The 27,248-nt window shown below is 37.4% G+C and overlaps 1 protein-coding gene across 9 annotated transcripts in view; it reads left to right on the forward strand.

Moving 5' to 3' along the window:
• The window catches only part of gulp1b (GULP PTB domain containing engulfment adaptor 1b), a 58,328-nt gene that overhangs the window by 23,905 nt on the left and 7,175 nt on the right, over positions 1-27,248 (forward strand). For 5 of the 9 annotated variants that reach the window (XM_067373476.1, XM_067373472.1, XM_067373473.1 and 2 more), the window contains 6 exons: positions 10,926-11,009; positions 17,426-17,487; positions 18,703-18,774; positions 20,784-20,882; positions 25,154-25,291; positions 25,384-25,500. In XM_067373476.1, the coding sequence (XP_067229577.1) occupies positions 10,982-11,009; positions 17,426-17,487; positions 18,703-18,774; positions 20,784-20,882; positions 25,154-25,291; positions 25,384-25,500 (516 nt within the window). In that variant the 5' untranslated portion in view covers positions 10,926-10,981. Of the gene's footprint in view, positions 1-10,925; positions 11,010-15,800; positions 16,684-17,425; positions 17,488-18,702; positions 18,775-20,783; positions 20,883-25,153; positions 25,292-25,383; positions 25,501-27,248 lie in introns of those variants that run through there. The other 4 variants (XM_067373477.1, XM_067373478.1, XM_067373479.1 and 1 more) reach the window with 3 other exon arrangements.

Below are 27,248 nucleotides of genomic sequence, written 5' to 3' on the forward strand. Positions count from 1 at the left end.
GGGTCTGAATACTTAGGACCATGTGATATTTTGAGTTTTTCTTTTTTAATAAATCTGCAAAAATGTCAACAATTCTGTGTTTTTCTGTCAATATGGGGTGCTGTGTGTACATTAATGAGGAAAAAAATGAACTTAAATGATTTTAGCAAATGGCTGATATTTAGAAAAATTGAATGGGGTCTGAATACTTTCCGTACCCACTGTACATTTTTTACAACAATGCAATTGAAATGGTTGACCAGATGTTCATCAAGTAAATGTTGAAGCTCGTTGAATGACATTGTCTTTATGGTGAGGCTGGTAGCCCAGGAAAGTCTTGGTTAAGCAACTTAAAAAAGCCTGATGCAGACTGCAAAACATGGATTCAAAATGGATGTGAGAGCCTGCATTGATTTTTGCACGTCTGTCTGCTGTGATATTTTTTTTTTTTTTCTTGAGTGATGACCTGACCTTCCTCTAGGTACTCTGGACGACCCCATATACTTGTTTTTAGTACTGGTTCTCTAGAAGCCTGCAGTGTATCTGTCACTTTAAGAATGCATGACTGATTGATAGCAATGTCCTTTTTTGCTTAATAGAGCTGCAGGTCATGCATTTTTGAGGCAATGCAGAAGAAATTGCTTGTCCTCTGTCTTAAAGGAGAAAACCTGCAGTGATAAATGATAGTTTTAGCTTTATATATGAAGGTTATTCATATACTCATATCTGGTCATTTTCTTGTCAAAATAATTTATCTTTGACTTTGCTCAACCTGTACTCCTGAAAGTAGCCAATAGCCGGAGTCAGAGTAGATGTCAAATGTACAGGCTATGTTATTATTATTAATAAAAAATAAAAAAATAAGATTATACATTTACTTTAAATAGAACTTCCAGTGACATTCAAACTAAACAATATCCCTGTTGACAAATCCTGCATTGCTGGTCACCAGCATAAGGGTTTGCATGCTGGGTTCATACATTTACGGTTGCTGGTTTGGTCCCCAGCATGGGAAGCAGGAGTGGTGGTGGACCAGCTACACCAGCTCATTTTGCTTGAGAACAGCACGACTATGCTGATCCACCAGGTAGACCAGCTCTAACCAGCATAAATCAGCCTGGACCAACATGGAATTCATGCTGGATTATGCTGGATTTTTCAGCAGGAATAATACCACACTGTAAAAAAGGACTGTGATTTTAACAGTAAAAGACTGTAAAAATGCTGCGGTGAAAAACTGTCAATTGGTTTACAGAAAGTTTCTGTACTATATACGGTGAATAACTGTAATAGATCTAACGGTACATTTAATGTAATTTTATGGTAAAATACAGTTAAATTCACAGTTTTTGGAAGTGAAAAATAACAATTCATTGTAAAATTTACAGTGAAAAACTGTAAATTGACATTCCCACAATTCCCTGCGTGACACTTTACATTTGATATATTTTTGTTGAAATAACTCTTCTTGGGGGCAACTCTGTCCAATATTTTGAATTTGGACAATTTCAACAGCTATCTGTCAAAATTGCATACTGCACCTTTAAACGCATCTGCCTTTAACTTTCATACATTTACAGCAAAATCAGAGTACTACGGAAGAGGATTAGGGCCAAGCAATAATAAAAAAAATAAAACCATCTCGAGATTAAAGTTGTTAAATTTCGAGAAAAAAAGTTGAAATAAAATGTTGAAAATAAACTAATTAAATTATGAGAAAAAAGTCAAGATAAAATGTTGAGAATAAAGTGATTAAATTACGAGAAAAAAGTCATAATTTAACAAGTTTATTCTCAACATTTTATCTCAACCTTTTTCTCGAAATTTAACACCTTTTAATCTCACGATGGTTTTATTTTTTTATTATTTCTTGGCCCTAATCCTCTTCCGTAGAGTACAGGCAGTTTTAGCTTAAAATTAAAAAAGACAAGCCAAAATAACAGTAGATAAATAGGAATATTTATTCATGAACCATGCTGAAAATCAGCCTATTTGAAAAATATTGTTAGCTGATGCTAACTTGAGGTCATTTTTAAATATAAATTCCAAATATTTTATTCAACCACATACAGTAGTTAGTTTACATTTGATGAAAAAACAAAGGATGTAATGTTCAGAACATGGTAACTACAGCAATTATGAAGCGATACCCCCTTGGGGGCGTTTTATCCCACAGGCAAGGATTGAAAAAAAATTCTGAAAATATAATTATATTTTCCTTAAATAACATGTACTCCCTAACTACAGGCATTACTATTCTCATATCTTATATAACTGTGATGTTCTCCAAACCAGCAAGCTTTAAAATTGAAAATTAAATCACTTACCGTGAAATCCATTTTTTCTCAGGTACGTCGCCAGTATAAGCTTTACTGTGAATACTTCTACATCACTCTTGTAAACTTAGTCCATAGCAACATCAAAAACGTATCTTTTACCCCAAGGGGGTGTTTTCCCCCACTCCACTGTATCACTGGGACAAAGAAGAGCCAGCAAAACTGAACCAAATCTTACAGAAGTGTACTGTACTTTTATCCATCACCTATAGGTAGAGTTTGAGGGTTGCCAGGGGTGTTGCAAGTTAATAGTGATTTAGCTTATGTCATATAAGCTATCATCCATTTGCAAGTGTGCTATCGCTGCAGAGATTACAAATAAGGAGCATATAATGTGTGAAAAGATTGAACAAGTGCACCCCATTAAAACTTCATGAAGATTCAGGACATCAGGCTCACCCTGTCAAAATCTGATTCCTGTCACAGTTACTGGCATGTGTGTGTATGTGTCTACACCGTTTTGGACCTTGGGAATCACTACACTTATTTCCATCCCCATTTAAAATCTGCAGCTAAATGTGATTTGATGTGTATCCTAAAATGGAATATGATTGGAATGAGATTGCTTCCTGTGCTCCCCGCTACCCGTCTCTATACCATTTCACACCTCAACTTTAAATGACTTTGTCAAGAGTGTTTTTCAGTTTCAGGCAACTGAGCTGTCTCTGCATAAGGAATATAATTACACCCATTATTTTACATTTGTCAGATCTCTGCTTTTATTTAAATATATAAAACCATCTTCAAGCCTTTTCCTTCACTGGTAACACATTTTAGATTTATCAAAAAGCTAGTGCAACACTTGGCTGAGACACTCGTATAACGTCGGAAGCAAAAATACATTTTAATGGACTTGAATTGAGTGGTAAGGTCTTGTCGAGAGTGCTAATTCAGCTTAGCTGAAGAAAATTATTTCTCCTGAATTATTTTAAATATCTCCGTTTTAAGTCCGTCACACCTGCTTAATGTGAATGTGCTGAACAATCTGTAATAGTGAGTATGTAAGAGCAAGACTTCTCAAACATTTACTAGAATTTGGCATATACTGTACAGTACACTTATATTTTGATGCAAAAAATAAATAAATTTGGCATGAAATGAGAACTCACACAGTTTATCGCTTTTCTACATGCATGTTTCATTTTTTTATGTTTATATTCTAGTTAAACAACTGATTTTTTCAAAAAGCCCTAAAAAGTATTTGAGCTCTTACAAATGCAACCATGTCATTGCATTAGCTAGCAAAGTATTTATTTATTTTAAAGAAAGTTTTTTGGTTAAAAAAAAAAAAAAAGCTGTCATTTGTTTTTGGTTTTTATACAGTGCATTTAATGTAATCAATAAGAAAGAAATATCACAAAGTTGATCTCACTTTCTCATGGTTTTTAATCTAGAGACTGTAATGTTTCCTGCTTCTCAATTTTTTCTCTTTTAATCTTTTTCCTCACATCTCTACTAGAGTTTAGTATCTTAACAGATTTGATCAAATCAAAAGTGAGAGATTTAATATTTGAATAGTTTGAGATCGAATTGGATGAGAGAATTGAAACTCAAACATTTATCATCAAATTTTTCCAAGAACAAATTATATTATGCTCTTACTGTATGTCATGTCTCATGTGTGTCTGTTATTATTTCTCCTTAGTATGCCTTGATAACCAATCGAATTCTAGCATTTACGTCATTCATGATGACTAAGAAGTGCAGTAACTAAATCCTACCAGTTGCAAAATTTTTGCTAAAGAGGGTCTCCCTGAAGACCTTGATTAGCTGGTTCAGGTGTGTTTAATTAGGGCTGGAGCCCTATAAAATGTAGGGTTTTCTCCATAGACAAAATAAATATTTAGAACCATGTGAAATGCACAGCAACTAGTTTTAGAGTTTCTCTTTTTAACAACACGTGTTGCCTTTAAAGCTCTGAACCAGAAAAAGGTCACCATGCTTCACATCCTCTCTGCCTCGTCAATGTTGTGAGATTATATGTGCCTTTTTAAGACATAGGCTGTCATGCTCAGTCAAGAGTAATAAATCCTTGTGTCTCATTAAACTAATCCTTCCTTAAATGCATGAGTGGCCTCTTTAATGTATCATTTCATGCATATTTTTAACATGTTGCTCTTCCCTCTCATTTTTTTCTAAGATCGTAAGTTTTTTCACGTTTATCCTGAACGGAAGATTGTCAAAACTGAAAGATTAAAAAGCACTTCAAGCAGAAAGAAATCCGGTTTAGCAACTTTCCTGAACTCAGTCTGTCAAATTGGCCCTCACTCTTCCGCACATTCTATTTCCGATATTTTCTCATTCTTCCATTTCCTTCTCTGAGGACGATTCTTGACTGACGGCTGAAGTGCTGGCAAAGGATGAAGTATTTCGAGCTAAGGGTCTTTTGCGCTGCAGTTCAGACAGAGAGCAAAGCTTTGACTCTGATAAAAGGAAGAGATGTGTTTCCCTGTTGTTCATAGAAGCCACTTGACTCCTGCTCCTGTCATTGGCTGCGTTTACAGTTACACTGGCACAAAAATCTGATTTTTTTTTTTTTTTTTTTTAGCCCTCATCTGACACAAATCAGAATTTGTTGCACATGTGTAAACACAAAAATCCGCACAAGCCGATGATTTATTTCCCCAGATTTTTTTGGAGCCACTTCCAAATGTGTTTTTAAATTAGAAACATATCTGATATCTGGACATCTGACCTACATCTAAACATGTCTATCCGATTCTCCTTTGAATTCCAAGCCACCACAAGACAGAATAGCTTTTTAATGTTGTATTGTGAAGCAGATGTGCCTGTATATATTGGTAAGAGATTGCGAACTATGGAAGCTTGTTTCCACCATTAAATAAAAAATAAAAAAGGTAACTGGGACTTTTTATCTCACAATTCTGACTTTTTTCCTCACAGTTGCAAGTTTACATCTCACAATTCTGACTTATTTTCTCAGAGATATAAACTTGCAATTCTGACTTTTTTCTCGCAATTGCGAGTTTATATCTCACAATTCTGACTTTATAACACACAATTGTGAGATTTAATATCACAAATCTGAGAAAAAAAGTCAGAATTGTGAGATGTAAACTTGCAGTTGCAAAAAAAATTTTTTTTAGTGGCAGAAACAAGCTTCCATTTGCGAACACAGAAACATTCAGGAGCATAGAAACATCCATGCCCCATTAATTGTAAATAAAACAGCTACAATATATATTTCTCAGCAACTTTGCTGTTTTTGTAATTAAACCCACAGCTTCACTATTACAGACGCTGTACAGACAGGTAAATCACACACGATCTCTCTCTCTTTCCCTCTCTCGTTAATTCATTTGAATTCATTCAAATACATGTAATCTTAATGCACTACAGAATTCTAGATCTAACAAATAGTAGATAAAATAACAAATGTTATTATCCATTCAGTTTTTGCACTTTCAGTTTTTAACTTATCCATGCTGGCAAATAATCATGGTACCACCCAACGTGAATTATATACATAACTTTAATAGCACAGCCATTCAAAACCTGATGGGCCATCATGTCGAATAGTAAAACGATCACCAACAGTAATCAATTTGGGCTGTGATTTATGTAAACACAGATATCAGATACAAAAAAAAAAAAAAAAAAAAAATCAGGGTGTGGTCAAAAGATTTGTGCATTGAGACTTAGTGTAAACGCAACCATTGAGCCAAACATGACACAAAACCTTTAGAATGCTTTGGAAGCTTTGCATCAAATCAAATCAACTGAAATTCAGAAAGTTTCAGTAGAGATGACATTGATTGTGATGATTACATTGCTTGCTGTATTTGCAGTGTTTTATCTTAGCAATCACAGCAGCCTTAACCCTAATAATCCTAATGTAGTTGGCGATGTCACTTTGTAAAGTAAAACTATGCAACTGCACACATGCGCATTCGAGCACTCGCACAAAACATGCATGCCTTATAGACCAGAGGAGTCCAATCCTGCTCCTGGAGAGCGACTGACCTGTAAAGTTCAGCTCCAACCCCAATTAAACACACCCCTGTTGAAAAAAACTGCATATTAGGTATGTTTTGTTGCAGGCAGCTGGTTTGAGCTGGTTTATGCTGATCCTTTGCTGGTCCAGCTCAGGACCATCTTAGGACCAGCATTTGACCACCTTAAACCAGCTGATGAACAACTAAGGACCAGCTCAAACAATGCTTCAGAACATACCTAACCAGCATATGCTGGTTTTTTCAACAGGGACCTGAACCAGCTAATCAACCAGTTACTAGGCATACTACAAATTTCCAGCCAGGTGTGTTGAGGCAAGTTGGAGCTAAACTCTGCAGGACAGTGGTCCTCCAGGACCGAGTTTGGACACCCCTGCTATCCACCTTTTTTTGCAACGCAGAAGTAAGGTGTTTTCTGTGAATGTGTGAGACTTACGATTTATTAGCAGCTATAGGGAAATAACGAGAAGAATATCAAAGTGCACTGAAGTGTAAAACTGTTTGTGCTACAAACCAGCGTGTTTATAAATAAGACAATACATTAAAATAATATGGTAAGAAAAATAACTGGAAGCGAATGACACCAGAAGCCAGACACATTAAAATTATAGAGTAAACGCGTATCGTTTTCAAAAACCTGCTCTTTGAAACCCGTTTTCAAAAGTTAGCGTTTTCAGGCCCCCAAAACGCTGCATAAAAAAGTTTTCTGTTTTTAGTTGAAAACGGTGTCGTGTAAAGGCCCCTAAGAAGTATCTCTCTATAGATCATCTTACCTGTTTGTGGACCGTGTTCCTGCTGCTTCACTAATAAACTCGCCTGTTTGAATTGACCCATCTATCTACCTTCATTGTGTCTAAGCCTGTACGTGACAGTTTTAAAGATCTCAGAAGCTATTTCTTACTTATAAATACTATATACTTTTGGGTCATATAAATATCAGCAACTGCACCAATTTGCATAATTCTGTTCTGTGTTTTTTTTTTTTAACTCCATATTCTTCTATATCATACTATTTGAGCCATAAAAGCCTGATGTTTCAAATATGATACCCAAAGAACACACATGAAACTTTTTTTTTAGTATTATTTCATATGACAGCCTTTACAGGGTTAAAAGAAAATGTGTTTTGCATGGCATCAAGGTGAGATTTTAAGCTGTGTTTGCAGTGTGTCAAATGCATGGGGTCTCTGAAGTGTGTGTGTTCTAATGTAAAATGATCGGCCCGAGGGAATTTACTTTTTGATATTTTGGTTCAGTGTTTTTGACATCCTCAGCCTCCGACGTTTCTTTGAGGCTTTGATCTTTCATACTTCTATGTCATCTCACTCATCGACTCAACATCAACCAAACACTTCACAGCAAAAGTAGGAATTGACGTCAGCTATATGACTAAGGGTGGCTATATTCTGAACCACAGAAATCCTGTTTCTACACTCTGAGCAAACTATGTCAGGATACATTTAAACAGATGTAAAAAAATTTTAGTCAGCTTTACACAGGATTGTCATCCAACACTCAAAGTGCAAGTGATACATACCACACTAATTGGTGACAGTCTAGCTGCAGCAAACTCTGAAAAACTGGGGTTAAGTGTGTTGCTCAAGGGTGCAATGGTAAATGCATTTTTGTTATTTCAGTAACTCAGTACTTGCTGGATCACCCTACCTCTGAATGAATCTGCAACATCCTCAGGGCAAAGTTCTGCCATGGGCACTGAGGGGCACTAAGGGTATGTTTAAATGACAACGATGTGCTAAAAACTGAAAAGTTTTTCCTTTGCGTTTTTGTCAAAAGATCCCCATTCACATGGATCCACCAAATCAATTAAAAATGCTGTATTATGCATGTCAAGCCAGTAGATGGCACTGTCACTTTGTAAACAAAAACTATGCACCTATTTACTGAACATGTAATACTCATGCGCATGATGTCACCATTTTCATAAATTTGTGTTTTTGTAGTTTGCACAGAGATAACTGTACTGTTTTCAAAACCTTGCGCTTTGAAACCTGACTGTCATTGTGGCTGAGCAAATCCACTGTATTGTTTACAAATACTATACTTGTTGTACCACAAACTGTAGTTTTAAGAGTGTTTTTTTTTTTTTTTTTTTTTTAGAATGTAGTTGTTTAGAGCTGAAATATGTGACTCATATTTAATCATAGTGCCTATTTTACGATGTTTAGACGTTTTTGGAGATGCAAGCTCCATGCCATCAGCGGCCGTTCAGTGCTCGTGTACCTGCCGAGAACAGCTTCTCAGCCAGTGCTTCAGGGATTTGCCGCTGGCTCTTATAGTGGTTAAACATGAGATATAATTCATTTTGTGTACATAAAAAAGACAATCTTTGGTCTTATTAATCTATTACTTGTTCCTGAGCAAATCAAATTGGGCTAAATTAAATAAATTAATAAAGGCTATATTTAACTTACATCATGTAGAGCACTGCTTTTGTACGTTTGACTGAATTGCACAATTGTGTTTATTTCCTATTGTCATTTATAATGGGTATTATTACACGGCTCTGTAGAATACTTGATTCTGAGTGGTCAATCGTGCCATTCAACGGTAGGGGAGAGGGGGTTGATTTGTGCCAGGGGGAAGTAGTTCCACCCATTGTTTCTGGAAAACCATAGAAGAAATTGGTCATGTGACCACATCATTTTGAAAAGCTATCCATTTCACTCATCCTCCAAAGAAGAGAGACACATGGCATGAGAGGAAAGCACATTTTAGCTCAAAAAACATTTTTTTTTCCTTTCAAAGGAAAATTTCTATGATCAAGGTTTTTTGATGGTAGTGTCTGAACAATTATAGACAAGTTTGAAAACATTTCACACATGTTTTAGTGCTTTAGCAGGCTACACAATGAGTCTATACAGCTAGCATGATGTTAGTTCTTAACTGCTGGATCATGCTAGTTTTTCAAACTTTTGGGTCCGGGGTGATTTGTGCCAAAAGGCCTGGGGTAAGTTGTGCCCACCTATGATTATTTTCAACATATTATTAATTTGTAATTGTACATTGTACTCTTACATTTTAGCAGTTAAACTATGTGACATTCTTGATTTTAGAAACCCATCATGCCACACACTTATAAAACACTTTCTGAAGAAGAAAAGCATGAAATGGTGCAATGTTGTGCAAAAGGCATGAAAACAACTAATATTATGTGAAACTGAATGGAGATTATCGAATTATCGTAAGATTTGAGAGTGATTTAGAGCACAGCAGAACTCGGTCAGATAAAGGCTTATTAATGAAAGTTCAAAGTTTAAATTGTATTAAAAGGGCAGCTATAAAAAAAAAAAGAGCCAGTGTTGAGCAGCAAACAGGTATGTTCATCTTCAGAAAGATCTTTCTTCCTCATATTGCATGTGAACTTTGACTTGCTTAATAATGTGGGGGTTTCCATAGATCTGGCAAATTATTTATTTAGTCTGAGATTGATACCAGTTATCTAAAAAGACATGGATAAATAAACAAACAAACATTTTCTTAGAAAAACTAAAATCTGAATGTTTATACTGAAATATTACTGATATGTCACTTGCATAATAATGTGGAACATGGTGTATTCTTATATTATTGACGGACAGCGTTCTATGAATGTCAAAAGGGATCTATTGCCAAAGCCTTTTTGCCTGAAATGATTCACAAATATCATATTTATCATATTGTTTAAGTTTTTTGTGTTTTCCCAAAATCTACAAAATATCGCTTATTCCAACAGTTTAATAGGGTGACAATATCTAAATAAACCTTAAATGAGTAATTTTGTATTGAATTTGTCTTGCTTTCATATAGCATTGCAGTTCATAACATTAAAATGTTCTGTTTTACTTAAAAAATGACTGGCACAATTTACCCCAACGTATTCTCCGCAAAGGCACAACTTACCCCGCACCAGGGGCAAGTTGTGTCATGAGACCACTTTTTTCCTCAAAACTATATTTCTGAAACAATTTATTTCAGATCCAAAGTTATTGTTCTCAGGGATGCACCACATCCTGAAATATATGTACATTCTTAAGTTGAAGGCATTTCTGCAGTGGCTTCACTTTAAAGTCACTTTGAGTAAAAACTGGCACAACACACCCCACTTTCCCCTTTGTTATTCACCAATAACAACCTCTAAAAACCGATAACACAGGCTCATCCGAGTTACTGAGGTCAGCAGCTCTATACGCTTGCTTTTTCTTCGAAGTTTTGCGTTTAGTGAGCTAATAAAATTTGTTACTAGTTCTAAGGTGACGTTTTAGATTTAGTAACAGAGGCTTGGTCAAACTGTCAACTTGGGATTTGAATCCATGTTGGAAGGAAGTAGTTCTGCACAAAAGAGGGTTTTACAGACACTCCGTTTGTTATTTCTTACTTATTTACACACTCATGCCATCGAACTGCTGTATAAATGCAATATCACTCTCATAGCCGTGCGATGTGGCTGCATATCAGCACACTGTGATTACCTACAGCCGAATTACAGCCGTGCTGATATACAGCCATATCGCACGGCTCATATATATTTGGTTTTGCCTTTGTTATTGACTAAATCAAAAACCCTTTAACAGTGAACATTACATTGAGATTAAAACCACTTTTTCACAATCATTGTTTCTCTGTGCTTTTTCTTCAGGTGGCTTCTCATTGGAGTCCGTCCTCACCTCACAGGCACTTCTCAAACTCTGCAGAATGAACAGGGCTTTTAACAGGAGAAAGGGTATGAGAATAGAGTTGATGTTGTTCCTGCAATGTCAGCTGCCAATAAATGCCAGCAAGCCTAACTGACTGAAGAAGATGAATGTGCATTTATAAGGCTGGTTGAACTACAGGCTGTTTATATATAAACTTGTTTTGAGTGACAGGATTCACTATACATTAAATTTACCTGAAACCAAAGCCACTGAAGAACATGTTGGCTAAATGTTTTGTATATGATTGCTAATTACGTTTATTAGGTGCACCATAAGGGATGCAGTTCCTAGGGGTTTTTGCTCCCGGTAGAAGAACCTCAGACTATTTAGTTTCGACATATTTTCTTTGGGAAAGTAATGACTTCCATGCCCAAACTGCATTCACTCAAGTTTCACCCCCACACTTCAGGTTTTCAAAGCTTCATTTCTGGCACTTACCTCTGTTCTTTGTTTCCAATTCCAAACCTTCTCACCACACACACTTTGGCTAGTTTGAACATGGCAGACAGACCTGGATTCATAGGTGACATAGGTTAGCCTACTTCCAACAGAAAGTGTGCCTTCTAGGCTAATGTTTTATTAATGGGAGTGACAGAAGAGCCTCTGGACTTGCTGGCATGGTCACAGCCCATGTTTGGCGAGTTTATCTCCAGCCACAGACACTGCAGTAGTGGGTTATTTTGAATATTTCATAGCTCTCTATTGGGATTTGCTCATTCGCTGAAATTATCGTTAAGTCCAAACAGACACTCACAGGACTCTATTCCTCAGAAAGTGATAATGCTGCTTAACGAACTCGAAATTATGTGAGACTTCACATTCATTGACCTTTACAGTCAATGAGGGACACTGCTGTGTGTAAACTGTTCTGCAGAATGCGATTCAAAAGGAATATTACAGATTTTAGGCATAAATACATTTTGTATGAGTTTGAATGATTCATGCCTCCCCAAAACATACAAATTATGAAACTGTTAAAGAATTTATCCATGTTTACATTTTTTTTTTTTACTGCAGTTCAGTCAGAAAGCAGAATTTTTACTCATATTGTAGGATAAAATATTTTTCCTCTCCAAAATCGAAAAGCGCCGTTCTAAAAGCCATTACTGAACCTGGAATGTGCTATAATGCATTATTAGGTAATAATGTAATTATTGAAACATTGGCATTATAACTGAAATATTCTGAAATTTAAATCAGTTAATTAAATCAGAATTTAACTAAATCAGGAATTTGTGAATGAGAACTGAATCAGGAAATTAACTTCTTAGATTTCTTCTTACTTCTAAGAAAGAACCAGATGACTACTACTACTACTAATACTACTAATACTACTTCTCCATGCATATTCAATGTAGTGATAATGCAAGCTGCCTCTAAAAACACCAATGAAGAAGAAGAACAACATCATAGTGGTGAAACACACTCAGTTTGTCCGTTTAGGGCTACTGTAGAAACATGCCGGCGCAAAATGGCGACTTAGAAATGGCTCATTCTAAGATAATAAAATCATAACGGTTCATTATGTAAGGCCTTTATACACCACTGAAAACTACCTGTGTGGAACAGGGTGTTTTTGCCACTAGGGATGAACTTTATTTAGGTGAAAAAGCTGCATCAGAGTTTTGGTCTTCTTTAGCAAAAGGTTGAATTTGAAATCGTATTCACAAGAGAAATAAGCCTGTCATGATAACTCTGGTAGAAGGTCGTAATTTAACATCTAATGTAATGCACATTAAGTGACCTCATACATGCTCCTGCTTTTCACCTGTTTTGAATGCCTACCCTTTATGATTATTTGTGTTTAAACTGACAGCTAATCGGTGGGAGCATTACAAAATGACCTTTAGACCTGAGCTCTGGACAGAAATGTCCTGCGGTGCAGTAACCTTTTCATAGCTCAGCGAGGTACAGGGAAAAGTAAAGGGTAAAGCTAAAAATGGACCCATCTCCTTTGCACCAAGTTTATTATTTTTGAGTTCAAAGACCAATTAGCTACATGAACCTGGTAATTTGACCGTTGTCGTTTCACTTACTTGCTTCAGTATTTAAATTAAATATTGAAATGACCTAGTAGATAAATTTTGGAGGTCGCATGACTCTCAGTTTTCTAAGTAGAGACTCATATTTTCTGTACTTGGAGAGGTATTGTGTTGCTATGTTTTGCTGTACAAAAAAAGGTTGTGGTGTCCAGGGTTTTTCCTGGCTCAAAATGTGGTGAAGAAGGTGGTAGGTGTTCTAATAATTAGATGATTGAAGAAAAATAATTTCTCAAGTTAAAGTCGCCATGAAAACAAAATTCTTTTTTTTTTTTTTTTTTTTAATGAAATATTGCACTTCAGAATTAACATTTCCTGATAATTTACTCACCCTCATGTCATCCGAGATGTTTATGTCTTTCTTTCTTTAGTCAAAAAAGAAATCAAGGTTTTTGATATAGTGGACTTCAACGGCTACCAACGGGTTGAAGGTCCGAATGCCAGTTTCAGTGCAGCTTCAAAGAGTTCTACATGATCCCAACTGAGAAAGTTTTGCTTTGAAGACACTGGATTGGTACTTCTGCCTACGTCACACGTGACCTTTCCAACATGACCTTTCCAACATGATAACGTAATGTGTGGCACATCGCAGAGCAGTGCAAGATGAGCAGTTGTGGTTAAAAAGTATATATATATAATTTATTTTATTTTTTTCTTAAATGACCGATCGTTTCGCTAGATAAGACCTGTATTCCTTGTCTGGGATCATGTAGAGCCTTTGAAGCTGCACTGAAACTGCAATTTGGACCTTCAACCCAGTGTACCCTAGTGAAGTCCACTATATGTTTTCCTCAAAAACCTTAATTTCTTTTCGACTGAAGAAAGAAACATAATCTTGGATGAGATGGAAGTGAGTAAATTATCAGGAAAGTTTAATTCTGAAAAAACTGTCAGTCTAACTCTATCATTGTACTTGTAAGTTTTGCATAGGCAAGCACTGACATTTCCTTAAGAAACTGTTAAAATCAAGTTTCATATGTAAAGACATTTGTGCCACCCAAAGCTATAAGCAGTTTTTTCTTATGTCCTCATGACATTGCTGCAGCAGGTTATGTCTGAGCATTTGTCCTCTCTCTGTGTCGAGCATTAATTGGTGTGCAGTATGAGATTTCAGCTGATTAAAGTGTGTGTGTGTGTGTGTTTGTACCTGCGTGGCTGTGAATGCTGAAGAGCCTGTGTTATAAAGGTGTCAAATAAACAGTGAGAGAGCTGTCTCCTCTTTGGCACAGGATTGGACGGCTTGTCAGCTTCATTATATTATTGTTTTTTGTCGGCATCACAGTTCTTTTACTCTAAGGGCCATCTCTCTTACTCGCTGTCTCTCTTGGTCTCTTTCTACGTCCCTTAATCTTTCATTCTGTCTCTCTCTCTCGCTCTAGTTTTTTCACTTTCTCTTTATTTTTCTAAAGCCGTGCCCTGCTGACTCAGGTCTAGATCACGGCAGCATACACTGACCATAGAGGTCTCCTTTTGCCAATTCATCAACCCATAATTTCACTCCTAGCTCAAGGGAGAAAAGAAAGAACAATGAGGGGCTCTCTATCAACACCTACAAGGGCAATAGGAAATAAAACACAACATGTCAGTCAGCCCGCTAGGAAAAAATTGCTGCTGCCTGTTCAGGGTCTTCCTGCCTTATAAGTAATATAGGCATTCACAGAGGTCCCCAAAGTTCCAGGGGGACCCCTCAAAGAAAGGTCCGTAATAAATAAGCAGCCTATAAACTTTCAACATGAGGACATGCAACAGCGAAACATGACAAAACTATCCTAAACTCACATTATTCCACTTCAGACATTTTGATGCCATTGACCACCAAATATGATGATTCACTCTCAAAGGACCAAATATATTTCATAAACATCCATTGTGCTATTGGCCCACACACAATAGCCATTGCAATAACAGGGAGTACCGCTGACAACGGGACTACCTCAGAACCCCCCAGACTTGACATTACCGCTGAGATGCCAGCTGCACCAATGTCAGCAGTGTGTCCTCTAGACTTGAAGCCAGTCTCAAGTGATTAGGGAATGCCCTGATGTCTTCATGTGCAATACTCATGATGACCAGAAACACAGATGTGGCATCCATGACGGCTGGAGGCTCTGGTATGGTGGCCATGACGGCTGGAGGCTCTGGCATATTGGCTGATGACTCTGGCGTGGCGGCCATCTTGGCTGATGACTCTGGCGTGGCGGCCATCTTGGCTGATGACTCTGGCGTGGCGGCCATCTTGGCTGATGACTCTGGCGTGGCGGCCATCTTGGCTGATGACTCTGGCGTGGCGGCCATCTTGCGATCAGGCTCTGGTGCTTGCTGGAAACCACGATGTGCCAAACTCCATGGCCACTGGAGCTTATGTACTGCCCCCTCCCGAAAAATGAGACGTCCTTTTTAACCAGTGAAGGAGGATCCAGTTAGCTGGAGGGCATAATCTAGGAACTCGCTCAGTGATCCTCGAGGACCATCATGGATCAGTGTGGATTGCAACGGGTTGATGAATTCATAACAAAAGAAGTCACTGAGAGCATAGTCTGGGAGGTTAGTGAAATTAGCAATACCTAGGAAGTCCTGAATGTGGTCCTCGAGTGAGCGAGTTCCCTGACAAAGGTGGACGAGACGTACTGCTGGATTTATTTTTGGCTAGATCTTCTGTTATGGACTGCTCAGAGACACGAAGGGTTGAGGATCCAAATTGAGGCAAAGGTCAGACACAAGTAAACAATCCAAACAATGACTGAGATAAGGGCAGATGTAAATTGTGAAATCCAAATGACCAGGCAGAGAATCCAAAACAAGACATGGGAAAACCAGGACACAAGGCTGGAAGCAGTACAAACAGACATGCAAGATATAGCAAGGAGTGACTGATAAACCAGGCTTTATTTAGGCAGGGATAACGAGATGATGAGACACAGCTGAAAGCAATCATTGATGAGTCCAGGCAATGGATTATGATGATTGTGACATTTATATTGTGATAAATTAAAAAATATATCTTGAAAGCATTATCTTAAAAATAATTTCTGTCTATTCAAATATTTTTTGTATCTGTAAAAAATAATTTGTGATTTATCTCATACTGTAGGGGTGTAACGGTACACAAAAATGACAGTTCGGTACGTACCTCTGTTTCGTCACTGTTTGTTCAGTATGTTTTTGGTATAGCAGGGGGAAAAAACAAAATATGTTGCGCCAGAACGCCCACCACACACCAGCTTATTGGTGGATATATATGGGGATGATTGGGAGGCCATGATGATGCACAGAGGCCACTGGGCAAATTTGGCCAGGATGCTGGGGTTGCACCCCTACTGTTTCTTTGAAGGACATCTTGGGATTTTTATTGACCACGGAGAGTCAGGACCTCGGTTTAATGTCTCATCTGAAGGATGGTGCTTTGTGACAGTTTAGTGTAAAGTGGTAGTGTAAATTGTAATTTTTAACTTTTGTTTATTAGTATTATGAAGTCATTTAGAAAATATAATCATTTACTACACTATTATTTTTATATCCTTTTCTGCAGACCCCCCTAATTCCCCTTTGAAGCCGCCTGGGGGGCCCTGAACTCCCTGGACAGTATGAAAACCCCTGCTCTAATTAAACGTGAAGCGCATTAACACACCAGCTACAAGAAGACATTTAATTAAAAGATGAGGTCTGATTAAAGAGCACATGAAAATAATTGAAACTGACAACAAATGCAACAACAGCAGCATAAATAAAAGCAAGAGTAATCAGTTTGATTTATTCATGCTGTGCATTGCTGTTATCTCAAGTACTGCATCAGTATTGTTATCCTCACATCCTCACCTTTCTCAAAAATGCTCGGAAACAAAAAAAACATGAAAAGGCTTTTTTTGTGTTTGAGACATTTGTTTCATGTTTAAAGTACTTAAATTGATGCATGGAAAGACAGGAGACCCTTGTGATTATGGACCCGGTTAAAAAAAAACTGTAGCATTCAGCTGCCCGTTTGAACAATAGGACACGCAGAACGGCTGGTGAGATGGCACAAAATTTGATAATTTGCTGTTCAGAAGCAAACATTATATTAATAATATATGAAATTACATCAAGTCAGTAACTGTACAGTACAGTAAGTGCGTTCACGCCATGGTGGAATTACCGTAATTACGAGATTCCGACTTAAAAAGCATTCACATCCTCGTTGAACTCGTAATTTTTGAAAGCTCTGACTTGTGACCATGTGATCACTGCATATACATTTTGCAATTGATAGTGTTGTCATAGAAATACATAATTCAAAAAGTCCAAATATTTTTCTTAAAAAAAAAAATTCTTACAACATTCCAAGCTTTTTGTGCTGACTTACTGAAAATATCAGTTATCTGCCATTACACCTAAATTCTTTATCTTTATTCTCTTTTTTCATCCAGATAAACCAAGTATGCACACACCTGAAGCCTTGGTGAGAAGTCATGTTGTGTATAATGCAAAGGTACAGTTTGAGACGTATTTCTTATTTGTTCCTCTGTTTCTCTGTGCTTCTTCTATATTTATTACACAAAAGGGGGAGTGACAGCGCTACGCTGCGAATGCACACTCTGTACACCATGGGCCCTATTTGAATGATTTAAGCACATGGTCTGAAGCGCACGGCACAGGTGCACTTAGGGCATGTCCGAATCCTCTTTTGCTAGTTTAATGATGGAAAAAAATGGTCAGCGCACCAGGCACATGGTCCAAATGGATTGTACCTAGTCTCTTAATGAGTCATGGGTGTGTTTTGGGCATAACACGCAATAAACCAATCAGAGTCTCGTCTCCCATTCCCTTTAAAAGCCAGGTGCACTTGCACTCTGGTGGATTTACTATTTACATGGCAGAATTTGCAAACGTAAGGACTGAACGCTTCTCCGGAGAGGAATCCTTTTCTTTTTAATATTTAAAAATGTTTGTGTGCTGCTGAACGTCTCTGTGTGTGTAACAAGCAGAGTGTATGTGTGTTGTTGTGCAATTGCCTATAAGCGCATATTACTAATGCACCCTTTAAATAAAAATTTTTTAAAAAAATACTGCGCCATTGACTTTAGACCAGGTTTTTGTTGGTCATTGACCAAAATAGCAACACGCCAACAATGCGCCTGAACACACCTAGTTTTCAGACCAGCACGCCCATGGGTGAACGGATGGATGTGAGTGCGTTTGCTATTTGGAAGTGAAAATGATAACTGTGTCGGGCTGAAACTAGCAAAAAACACTTGCTCCGGGTGTATGATAGGGCCCCATGTCTTTGACTTTGGGATATGAGATGTGTTTTTGTAAGTGCGTGAGAGATGAGCCTGCTCTACTGAAGCTGTTGGTATGATGGATGTAGTGATGTTTAAAGTTGTACTAAATGCACTTGAGTGTGTGTGTGTGTGTGTGTGTGTGTGTGTGTGTGTGTGTGTGTGTGTGTGTGTGTGTGTGTGTGTGTGTGTGTGTGTGTGTGTGTGTGTGTGTGTGTGTGTGTGTGTGTGTGTGTGTGTGTGTGTGTGTGTGTGTGTGAAAGGACTGTTACTGCAGCTCACGACTCCCCTTCTCTGACCTTCATCAGTTTTCATCAAGTACAGGCTGTTACGCACACACATAATGTATGCTTATCAGCCCAGTTTTATATTATTGATATATTACTTAAAACTAATAACATTGTGTCCACTGTGTGTTCATGTAGTTCTTGGGAATCACAGAAGTGGAGCAGCCTAAAGGGACAGACATGGTCCGTGTGGCCGTCAGGAAGCTGAAGGTAGTGTGTCCACAGCGCTTCACTATTCTGAGCTCTAAAATGTGTTCATGGTTCTTCATGCCTGTTTATAGGGCAGAAATTGCTGTGATAATTAAATGTAAATATACAGACATTTTAAAAGGGTAAATTAAGTTTACTTCCAAAGTTCATATATCAGACTCAAGCTGCATTTCAATTTTATGTGAATGCCAGTTAACACAAGGCAAAAGCTACTCATTATTAAATCGATAATAATTAAATTATATAGCTGTTTGTGAATGCAAAATGTCTGCAAAGTTTCAAAGATCAAAGTGCAAAACAAAGAGTTATTGTCTCCCAAAAGAAAGAGCCAATTCTGAACTGCCTGAAAAGAGTAATTCCAGTTGTTGTTTGGATTCTTAGTTTCCAGTCTTAGTTTCTATGTTTGTAGCAAATTTGCATAATGCCCGCCTATGGTCTTAATTGGATGAACAACGTCTACTTTGACCGGCTCTTAAACACTGTAGTTGTAGCTAAGGCCTGGGATAGTATGGTTTGTAGCCAAGGCCTGGAAGATTTTGGTTTGTGTTGTGGACATGTCAAGAAGATTTTTTTGTGTGTTGCGAAAGCAGATCCACTTTGCATGAACTTACAAAGTATGAGGATATGAAAAGTCAATGACACAACAGCAGTTTAATTCCAACATAAAGTCCACCTGTTTGTATCTCTGTATCACTCAAGTGCTGAGGAAACCTCAGAAGCGGAATTTCAAATTAGATAATGGGCATGTAGTTTCCGACACATGCTGTAAGCGGTAGAGCAATCACAATGGCCATCTGACCAATCAGAGCAGAGTAGGCTCACGGAAAGGATGAGTTTAGAGAGACTGAATCTTTGATTGAACAGTTTCTGTGAAGGAAAAAATAAAGTTTCAGACACTGTGAAAAAAGAGCTGAAGCTGCACTGTATATTTTGAGAAAATTAAAGTGTGTTTTGACCTTGGATGTATGTAAATCTATTGTAGGAGACCTTTAAAAACAAATTAAGAACCTTTAAATTAGCATAATAGAGGCACATTAACATTCTAAGTAGATGGCACTAAATTGTTTAGAGTTGGTGTACTATTATTTTTCTAGGTGATTTCGCTTGGTGAATTAGTAATAAAAAAATCCCATGGACTTATATTAAATGAGGGACCTGCGCCATATTCAGGGACAAGAATATCATTGGCTGGGTTTACACTGGCACAAAAAAGCAGATTTTTTACTCATATCTGACACAGATCGGAATTTGTTGCAAACACAAAAATCCAATTTTTTTCGCATCCATTCTGAGCCACTTCCAAATGTGGTTTTAAAACAGATCCTATCTGATTCCTTTTGGAATTCCAAGCAATCACAAGGTGAGGGCGAAACGTTTGACCACAAAGATAGCTTTTTAATGTCGTATTATGAAGCAGACGTGCCTGTATGCACTAAAACTCACAGCTGTTTTTTACTGAGGTGTAAACTTTATAGCGCACACACGGAAAGATTATGTGGAGCATAGAAATTAGTTTTCAACCTCTGCCCTGTGAGGTTTTTTTTTTTAATAAAACCGCTTCACTAATGAAAATTACAACCCTAAAACAAAGTTGTGTGTGCTGCATTGGCAAACACCATTCACATTTCTTTTAGAAAACATAAAAACTGCTTACTGCTTTGTTGTTATTTAATAACTGAACCAAACAGTCAATACACAAGACTCTGCTCATAACTAAAACTGTTTATGAGACTGAAATAGAACAGTGACTCGTTCATGGGATTTTTAGGGGACCGATTAATGATGTCCTATTCCTGGGTGATATTTCTTTCGCCCATTTTATGTCCAGCTTTGGACTTTCTGCAGGTCAGTGTATTGCTCTAGAGATCTGTTTGAACACCTCATTTCACCTGATGCTCTACTGCTCTCCAGCAGCCTGTAAAAAATGGTGAACACCTCCGGCTCTGTTTGCTTTTCCCTTGATAGTATGTACTTCCTCTGCATGTGCTGAATCACTTTTGCTTCCTCAGTTTCAAAGGCACATCAAGAAGTCAGAGGGGCAGAAAACTCCCAAAGTGGAGCTTCAGATCTCTATATATGGTGTGAAGATATTGGACCCTAAAACTAAGGTAGGTTTTCTCACATATAAAAACATCTTGTGTTCAGTCACAGAAAGGGCTCTAGCAATAAAGATAAAACCACATAGTTGATGTGATTTCATGCATGGCAGCCCTAATTTAGACTCGAAAAGTCACAGCAATTTATTCAGCTCCATAAACTACTCCGCTGCCATCCTCACACCTGCTCTGACAGAACAATGAAATGCAATTTAACTGAAAATTAAATGTGCTATCTTATCTTTCAAACATTTACTGTTTAATGTCATGCCAATTATGTTCTGTTAGCACAACTGGTAGAATTATCTCATTCCAAAACTAAAATAATTTAACTAATTCAGCAACTAAAGTAACTAATTAGCACTTGATTAATTCAATTAGATGTGTTTGTTCAAAACAAAATAACTCTGTCAGGATGTGAAAAGAGAGCCAATGTTTGTGAACAATCATAAATGAGATATCTCTCAGATGTTTCTCCCAGAAGCAAGATTTTTTTTTTTTTTACATTATTAATTATAAATTAGCCTTTGCTTAGAATAACTAAAATTTTAAAAAGTATTAGTATTCTATATTATGGATTATATAAGAATTTATATTACATTTTATATTATTTTAGCTATTATACTTGTTCTTCTTTCAATTTATGTTACTACAATAAACTACTAAAACAACTAAAAAGTTGTATAATATTTTTTAAATATGGAGTTTACATTTGTAACTTGTTAAGAATACAAACAAATGCCTATTTTCCATTTCTAAAGCAAAGGTGGCAGGTTGTTTAGAAGCAAAATCTTCTCACATGAGAAATTCTGTTGTCATGTATAGTAACGTGAGATGTTTTGCTAGATATCTGCAGCATCTGTGCAAGCACTGGAAAACACCGCAATAACCTATGGCGATCGCTTCTGGGCATCGTGATCGCTTCTGGGCTTTTAATGCTCAATGGAGAAAGACCAACACTAAGTGAATATGCAATTGCGCTTGATATTTCATTGCAATATCCCTAAGACTTCAGTGAGTTTGTTATGCTCTATAGCGCTTGTCAGTCTGGATGAGAGAGAGGATGTATGCATAACGTCAGATGTGTTGTTGTTCCATCAATATGCTTTATCAATCACCATTTACAATACAACTTTCCCCTTTCACATGCACACTGCTTTTGTCCATATCAGAGTCTCTGTTATTGGATATTAGATTGATTTGGGGGTAATATACTGAAATTAATGTGATTTCTGGATATTTAAAAAAAAAGAAAAAAAAAAAAAAGAAAAAGTATTTCTTTACTAAAATTGTTTTCAGAAGTGGGCCTTTGAGAACTACGTCCAACAAACTTCATCATCATGAAATCTAATTTACAGAAAAGGGATCACGTTTACATCCAATTGGAAATTAACATACATGGCCAGTGTCAATACTGCAATCAGTTCATATTCATATGCGTCATTGATGGTGCTGAGGGATTGGACATATCATTAGCAGTTTTTGAAACAGCTCTCAGCTGGAATGTATCCATTACAGAGGAAGCATTTCCAGCTGTTGAGCAGAGTTTTCATTTTGTTCATGTGCATAAAATGAGTGCCGATCTGGAGCTGGAATATGTTATTTTGAATATTTTGATGAGAGCTCATTAAGGCTGTTATCAGTGGCTGAAGGCAACAACATAATGTTCTTGTGCACAGACTACACTGACAAATGCTCCAGTTTATCGCTTTTCATTCCAGTGAAATCACAAAAGAAAATGCAAACAAATGTGTCCCTGCTTTTTTATACATACACTGAGTGCAACTGCAATTTTGCTTACAATATGTTATATTATAGGGCAGATTAAATGAATGGGTCAGCAAGAACTATGGCTACATTCAGATTGTCAGTTCAAAAGTTCAAAATTTTTTGTGCATATCTGATTGAAATCCAATCAGATTAGCAAGTGTGAACGGCAAAAAGTCACTTGAAATGTGATTTTTACAAACTGTTTCGAGCTACATTCATATGTGGTTTGAAATCCTATTCAAATCGCATTTCTGGAAATCCATTTCAGTCTGACTGCTCTCATCTGATTTCGTGTGGTTTATGTGACTTTCTCACACCACGTAAAACATAAATGTCAGACTTTGTTATAGGAAACATGCTGAAAGTCGCTGCAGAAACAAGGTTGTGTTGTTGCAAAGTGCCAGAAGAGTAGAAAATAACAATACAACAGAGACATGTTTCGAAACCGGTGTAGACAACAGCATGGAATCAAAGTCCCTTTCAAGGAAAGTCTGTTCACTCGGCGGCCATATTTGCAACGCCTCTGAGCAGCTATTTCAGGCATCTAAGACCAAGTCCTTTCTATTTAAAAAATCCTGAAATCTCAAAAACTGCTTGGCGAACTCACAATTAAACAACATATTTCAAACCAGCAATGAAATCTAACATAAACTGTCCCATACATGTTGTTTCTAATGCTCAAATAGTGTTAAAAAAGCTTCTTTTTTTTTCAGGATAGACAAGCCAATGTGCATGCGCAGACCTAAGCACGAGTCTCAGGTTTCTATGGGAACCAGAGCTTCTGGCGGCAACTGTAGTGACGCAATGGCTTTATCAACCAGCGATTGTCTCTTTTAATCAGAAGGCAGGACATATTCCACCTTATTGTGCATTGTGCTCCCATTCATAACTAATAGGAGTGAACCGTCTTTCTATATCTATAGTCTTTGGCGGAATAAACCCCCAGCGCGGCGGCTACACATTGTCATGTTGTAAATAAGACAACATGTCCATTACAAACCCCTCCGTGTTGCTGTTGTGGTTTTTGGTGTATGCCTACCAACACAATGTCATTTCCATAGAAACCAATGCAGATATTCCTGATAGAATACTATATAAAACGATAGAGTGGCATGGACAGACAAATCGGATCTGAACATTTGCGATACACAATGTGGACATTTTATAATTAATACTCTTTACTATAATTAATACTAAATTTGTGTTACCGATTGGAATCTGCTCTAAAATTATACATTTTAGAGCAGATTCCAATCGGTAATACAAATAATTGGATTTGGACTGACAGTGTGAATGTAGCAAAAGTCTCTGTGTAATGAGTTAACAAAAATTCTCCCTCCCCTGTTCCCCTCTGCACTTTTTAATACAACTTGGCCCTGTTTACACCTGGCATTGAGATGCATTTTGGTCAATCGGATCACAAGTACACTAAATACAGGTGTAAACGGGGTGTAAAATGTTTTGAGCTTGTCCACTTTCAACTACTTCCAGAGGTAGTCAAAAACACACTCGGATTGCGTTCATGGTGTAAACGCTCATATGGTCGAATGTGTTCGAATGGCTGCTAAAGACCACCTACCGGTGTTGCCAAGTCTGCAGGTTGAAGCGACTCCAAATAACATGATATTTAGCTCCGGGAATGCAAATTTCCCCAGGGGGGAACCCCTTCAAAAAAGATTCACCCCCCGGAATGCAATTTTTACCTGGGGATCCCCTTGAAATGTGATAGGGCTAGTTTTGAGTAGCAATTGGGTGGGTTTTGTTGTGAAAACCTGGCAACCCTGCCACCTACTGCCACAATAAACATTATGGGAAGCACGCTAGCTAGACTGGATTTAAACTTTGCCAGTTGAAGCCATAAATTTGGTTTGAAGACTAAATGTACTAAGCACAATGTTCTCTAAACATTCCTGTTTTCTAACATACACTTATCGTCTTCAGCGCGGTCTCGTGGCTGTCAGAGCAGAAACGAAAGCTGATGCTCTTTGTATGTATTCCCATAGTCTCCAGTCACATTCATATTGAGCGCAGTTATTTTGCCTATTAAACTTCTGAAGAAGCCATACATTTACCTGCCCATAGACCCTCCCCTCAGAGAAATCAGGACTGAAGTGGTCGAAGTGGACAAAAGAGACTGAAACACCAGGTGATTAAAACGCCAGGTGTAGACGGGCATGTGTCTCTCTTGTCCACTTGTGATCCAATGGATCAAAACGCATCTTAATACCAGGTGTAAACAGGGCCAAAGTGACATCCATGGGTGCCAAAATAAATAATGTGAAATAGGCTAATGTAATTTGTTCTTCTGTTCATTTTTGGGAGAAACATCTGAAGAAAAGTAATGAACTTAATTGTTGAAACATAAATGAGAACACATGAATTCGTCCAAGTCTCAAATGAGCCTTAAAAATTTAAACCTCTGAGCATTCTCCTCTGGGCTGTTTTCGATTTGTTGCTTTTTGCTTCAAAATAGGTCAGTCATACCAGTGAGCTTTTCATCCTTCTTGTTCCAGGAGATGCAGCATAACTGCCAACTTCACAGAATGTCCTTCTGTGCAGATGACAAAACAGATAAAAGAATCTTCACCTTTATCTGTACAGAACCCGAGACGAAGAAACACCTGTGCTACGTGTTTGACAGTGAAAAATGTGTAAGTAAATAAGCTTGTGATACCCAACAAATGTTGCATACTGTAGAAACCTGGTTGGCTTATTGATTGCAATATGTGCAAATCTTGCCCAGGCGGAGGAGATCACACTTGCTATTGGACAAGCCTTTGATCTCGCCTACAAAAAGTTCCTAGAGTCAGGTGGAAAAGATGTAGAGACGAGGAAACAGATTGGAAACCTTCAGAAACGAGTAAGATTATGTTCATGGATTATCGCTCACACGTTCAAGACGCAGATACAAGCCCAGAATTCTTTATTCACACATAGCAGGGTGATTCTTCAACTATCTGGGCACTTTTGGCCCTGTGGAAAATAAACTTTTTTAAGCCACACTAAACACACCTTTCACTAATTTCTTTCTTGATGCAATGAAAATTCCCACCATCTTGATTTTATATAGTGTTTAAGAATTTTCTGTGATGGAAATTATAGTTGTGGAAATTAGATTTTTAACATTTAAAAAAAAAAATAATAATAAATAATAATAAAATTGTGTCTTGCTGAGGTAAATTTTATTGCTAGTATTATGTGTTCTAAATACACAGACTTGAAAACTGAATTGAAATTGAAATTGAAAAAAATATTTTTAAATGTTTGCATAATTTGACTCAATTACAGTTTGACCGCAAATGACACAATAAAAATATTCTTGATCTTTATCTTGATTTTTTTTTTTTTTTTTTTTTTTTCAGACATTGTTTTAATCTCAAGTATGCTCTTTGCAGTATACTTGGTAACTAAGGCTATGTTCACACTGCAGGTAAATGTCGCCCAAATCTGATTTTGTTTTTTTTTCACATGTTTTTTTTCCACATGTGACATATCTGTTTTACCCATGAGAGTGTGAACAGTACAAACCACATGGGATCTGATCAATTCCATATGTGGTACTAAATCTGATACAGGTCAGATGTTTTGTAATGCCACAGAAGAGTTTTTTTTACCGTGATACCCCACAGAATGCGATTGGGCTAGTTTTGAGAAGCAATTAAGTGGATTTTATGGTAAAAACCTAGCAACCTGTTTGAATCCTTTTGCGCATGCAGTCAATCCGAACTAGTCTCACGTGGCCAGACCTTCAGACTGACTGCAGAAGGTCTGGACTCTATCGCAGCTTTCATAGAGCAATAAACTTCACATACTTTTGAAAATCCAGTGTTTAGTTGATCCTGGTAAGCGCTGGTAAACACGGCAGTGTTTTTCTTCTACGAGGGGGTTTAGCGTCACGGCATTTGTTTCCAGGTGGACCGTTAATGAACGCGACACACACATCTCCCGGACATCCTGTATAATTCAGCCAACCAGATGATGACTTCGAAACTCCTGAAGAGTTTCCAGTTTAGTGTGCCATATGCATCAGACGTTCAGCCATGGGCGTGACATCTGAGGCTAAGTCTAGTTCAGAACCATGATCTGTTCACACTGGAAATCTGATATTGACCACATTTAAAACAACAATGTGAACAGCTATGCAAAAAAATAAAAAAATAAAAAATCGTACAAATCGGAATTAATTAGCATTAAGGTTTCGCGGAGTGAACGTAGCCTATGTTCACTAACTTTAGAAAGAGAAAACTTCATTAGAGGCTGTGTGGCAGCCATAATTATTGAAAAATTAAATTGATTTGGATCCATAAAAGTCATTTGAAAAGTGGCAAAAGTAAATGATGAAAGCATGATAAAAAAGTTGTTGTCTTTGAGTTAAAAAGCTGTTAGTTTTTATAAAAATCAACCTTTGAGACATAAAAGGGCCCGAAGTTGAAGAAACACCCATCAATTTGAGAGAAGCTTCTTGGGAACATGTCAACAAACAGCATCATGAAGGAAGGCTTGCGGTTGTTTTGCACTGATTTGCGTAGAACGGAGAAAAATAAGAAAATGTGGATGTGACAGTGCTTGGGGAGATAAGGGGAGAAAACTTTTTGTAGACTGGTGCAC

The sequence above is a fragment of the Chanodichthys erythropterus genome, chromosome 21 (genome assembly GCF_024489055.1).
Source record: "Chanodichthys erythropterus isolate Z2021 chromosome 21, ASM2448905v1, whole genome shotgun sequence".
NCBI lineage: Eukaryota > Metazoa > Chordata > Actinopteri > Cypriniformes > Xenocyprididae > Chanodichthys > Chanodichthys erythropterus.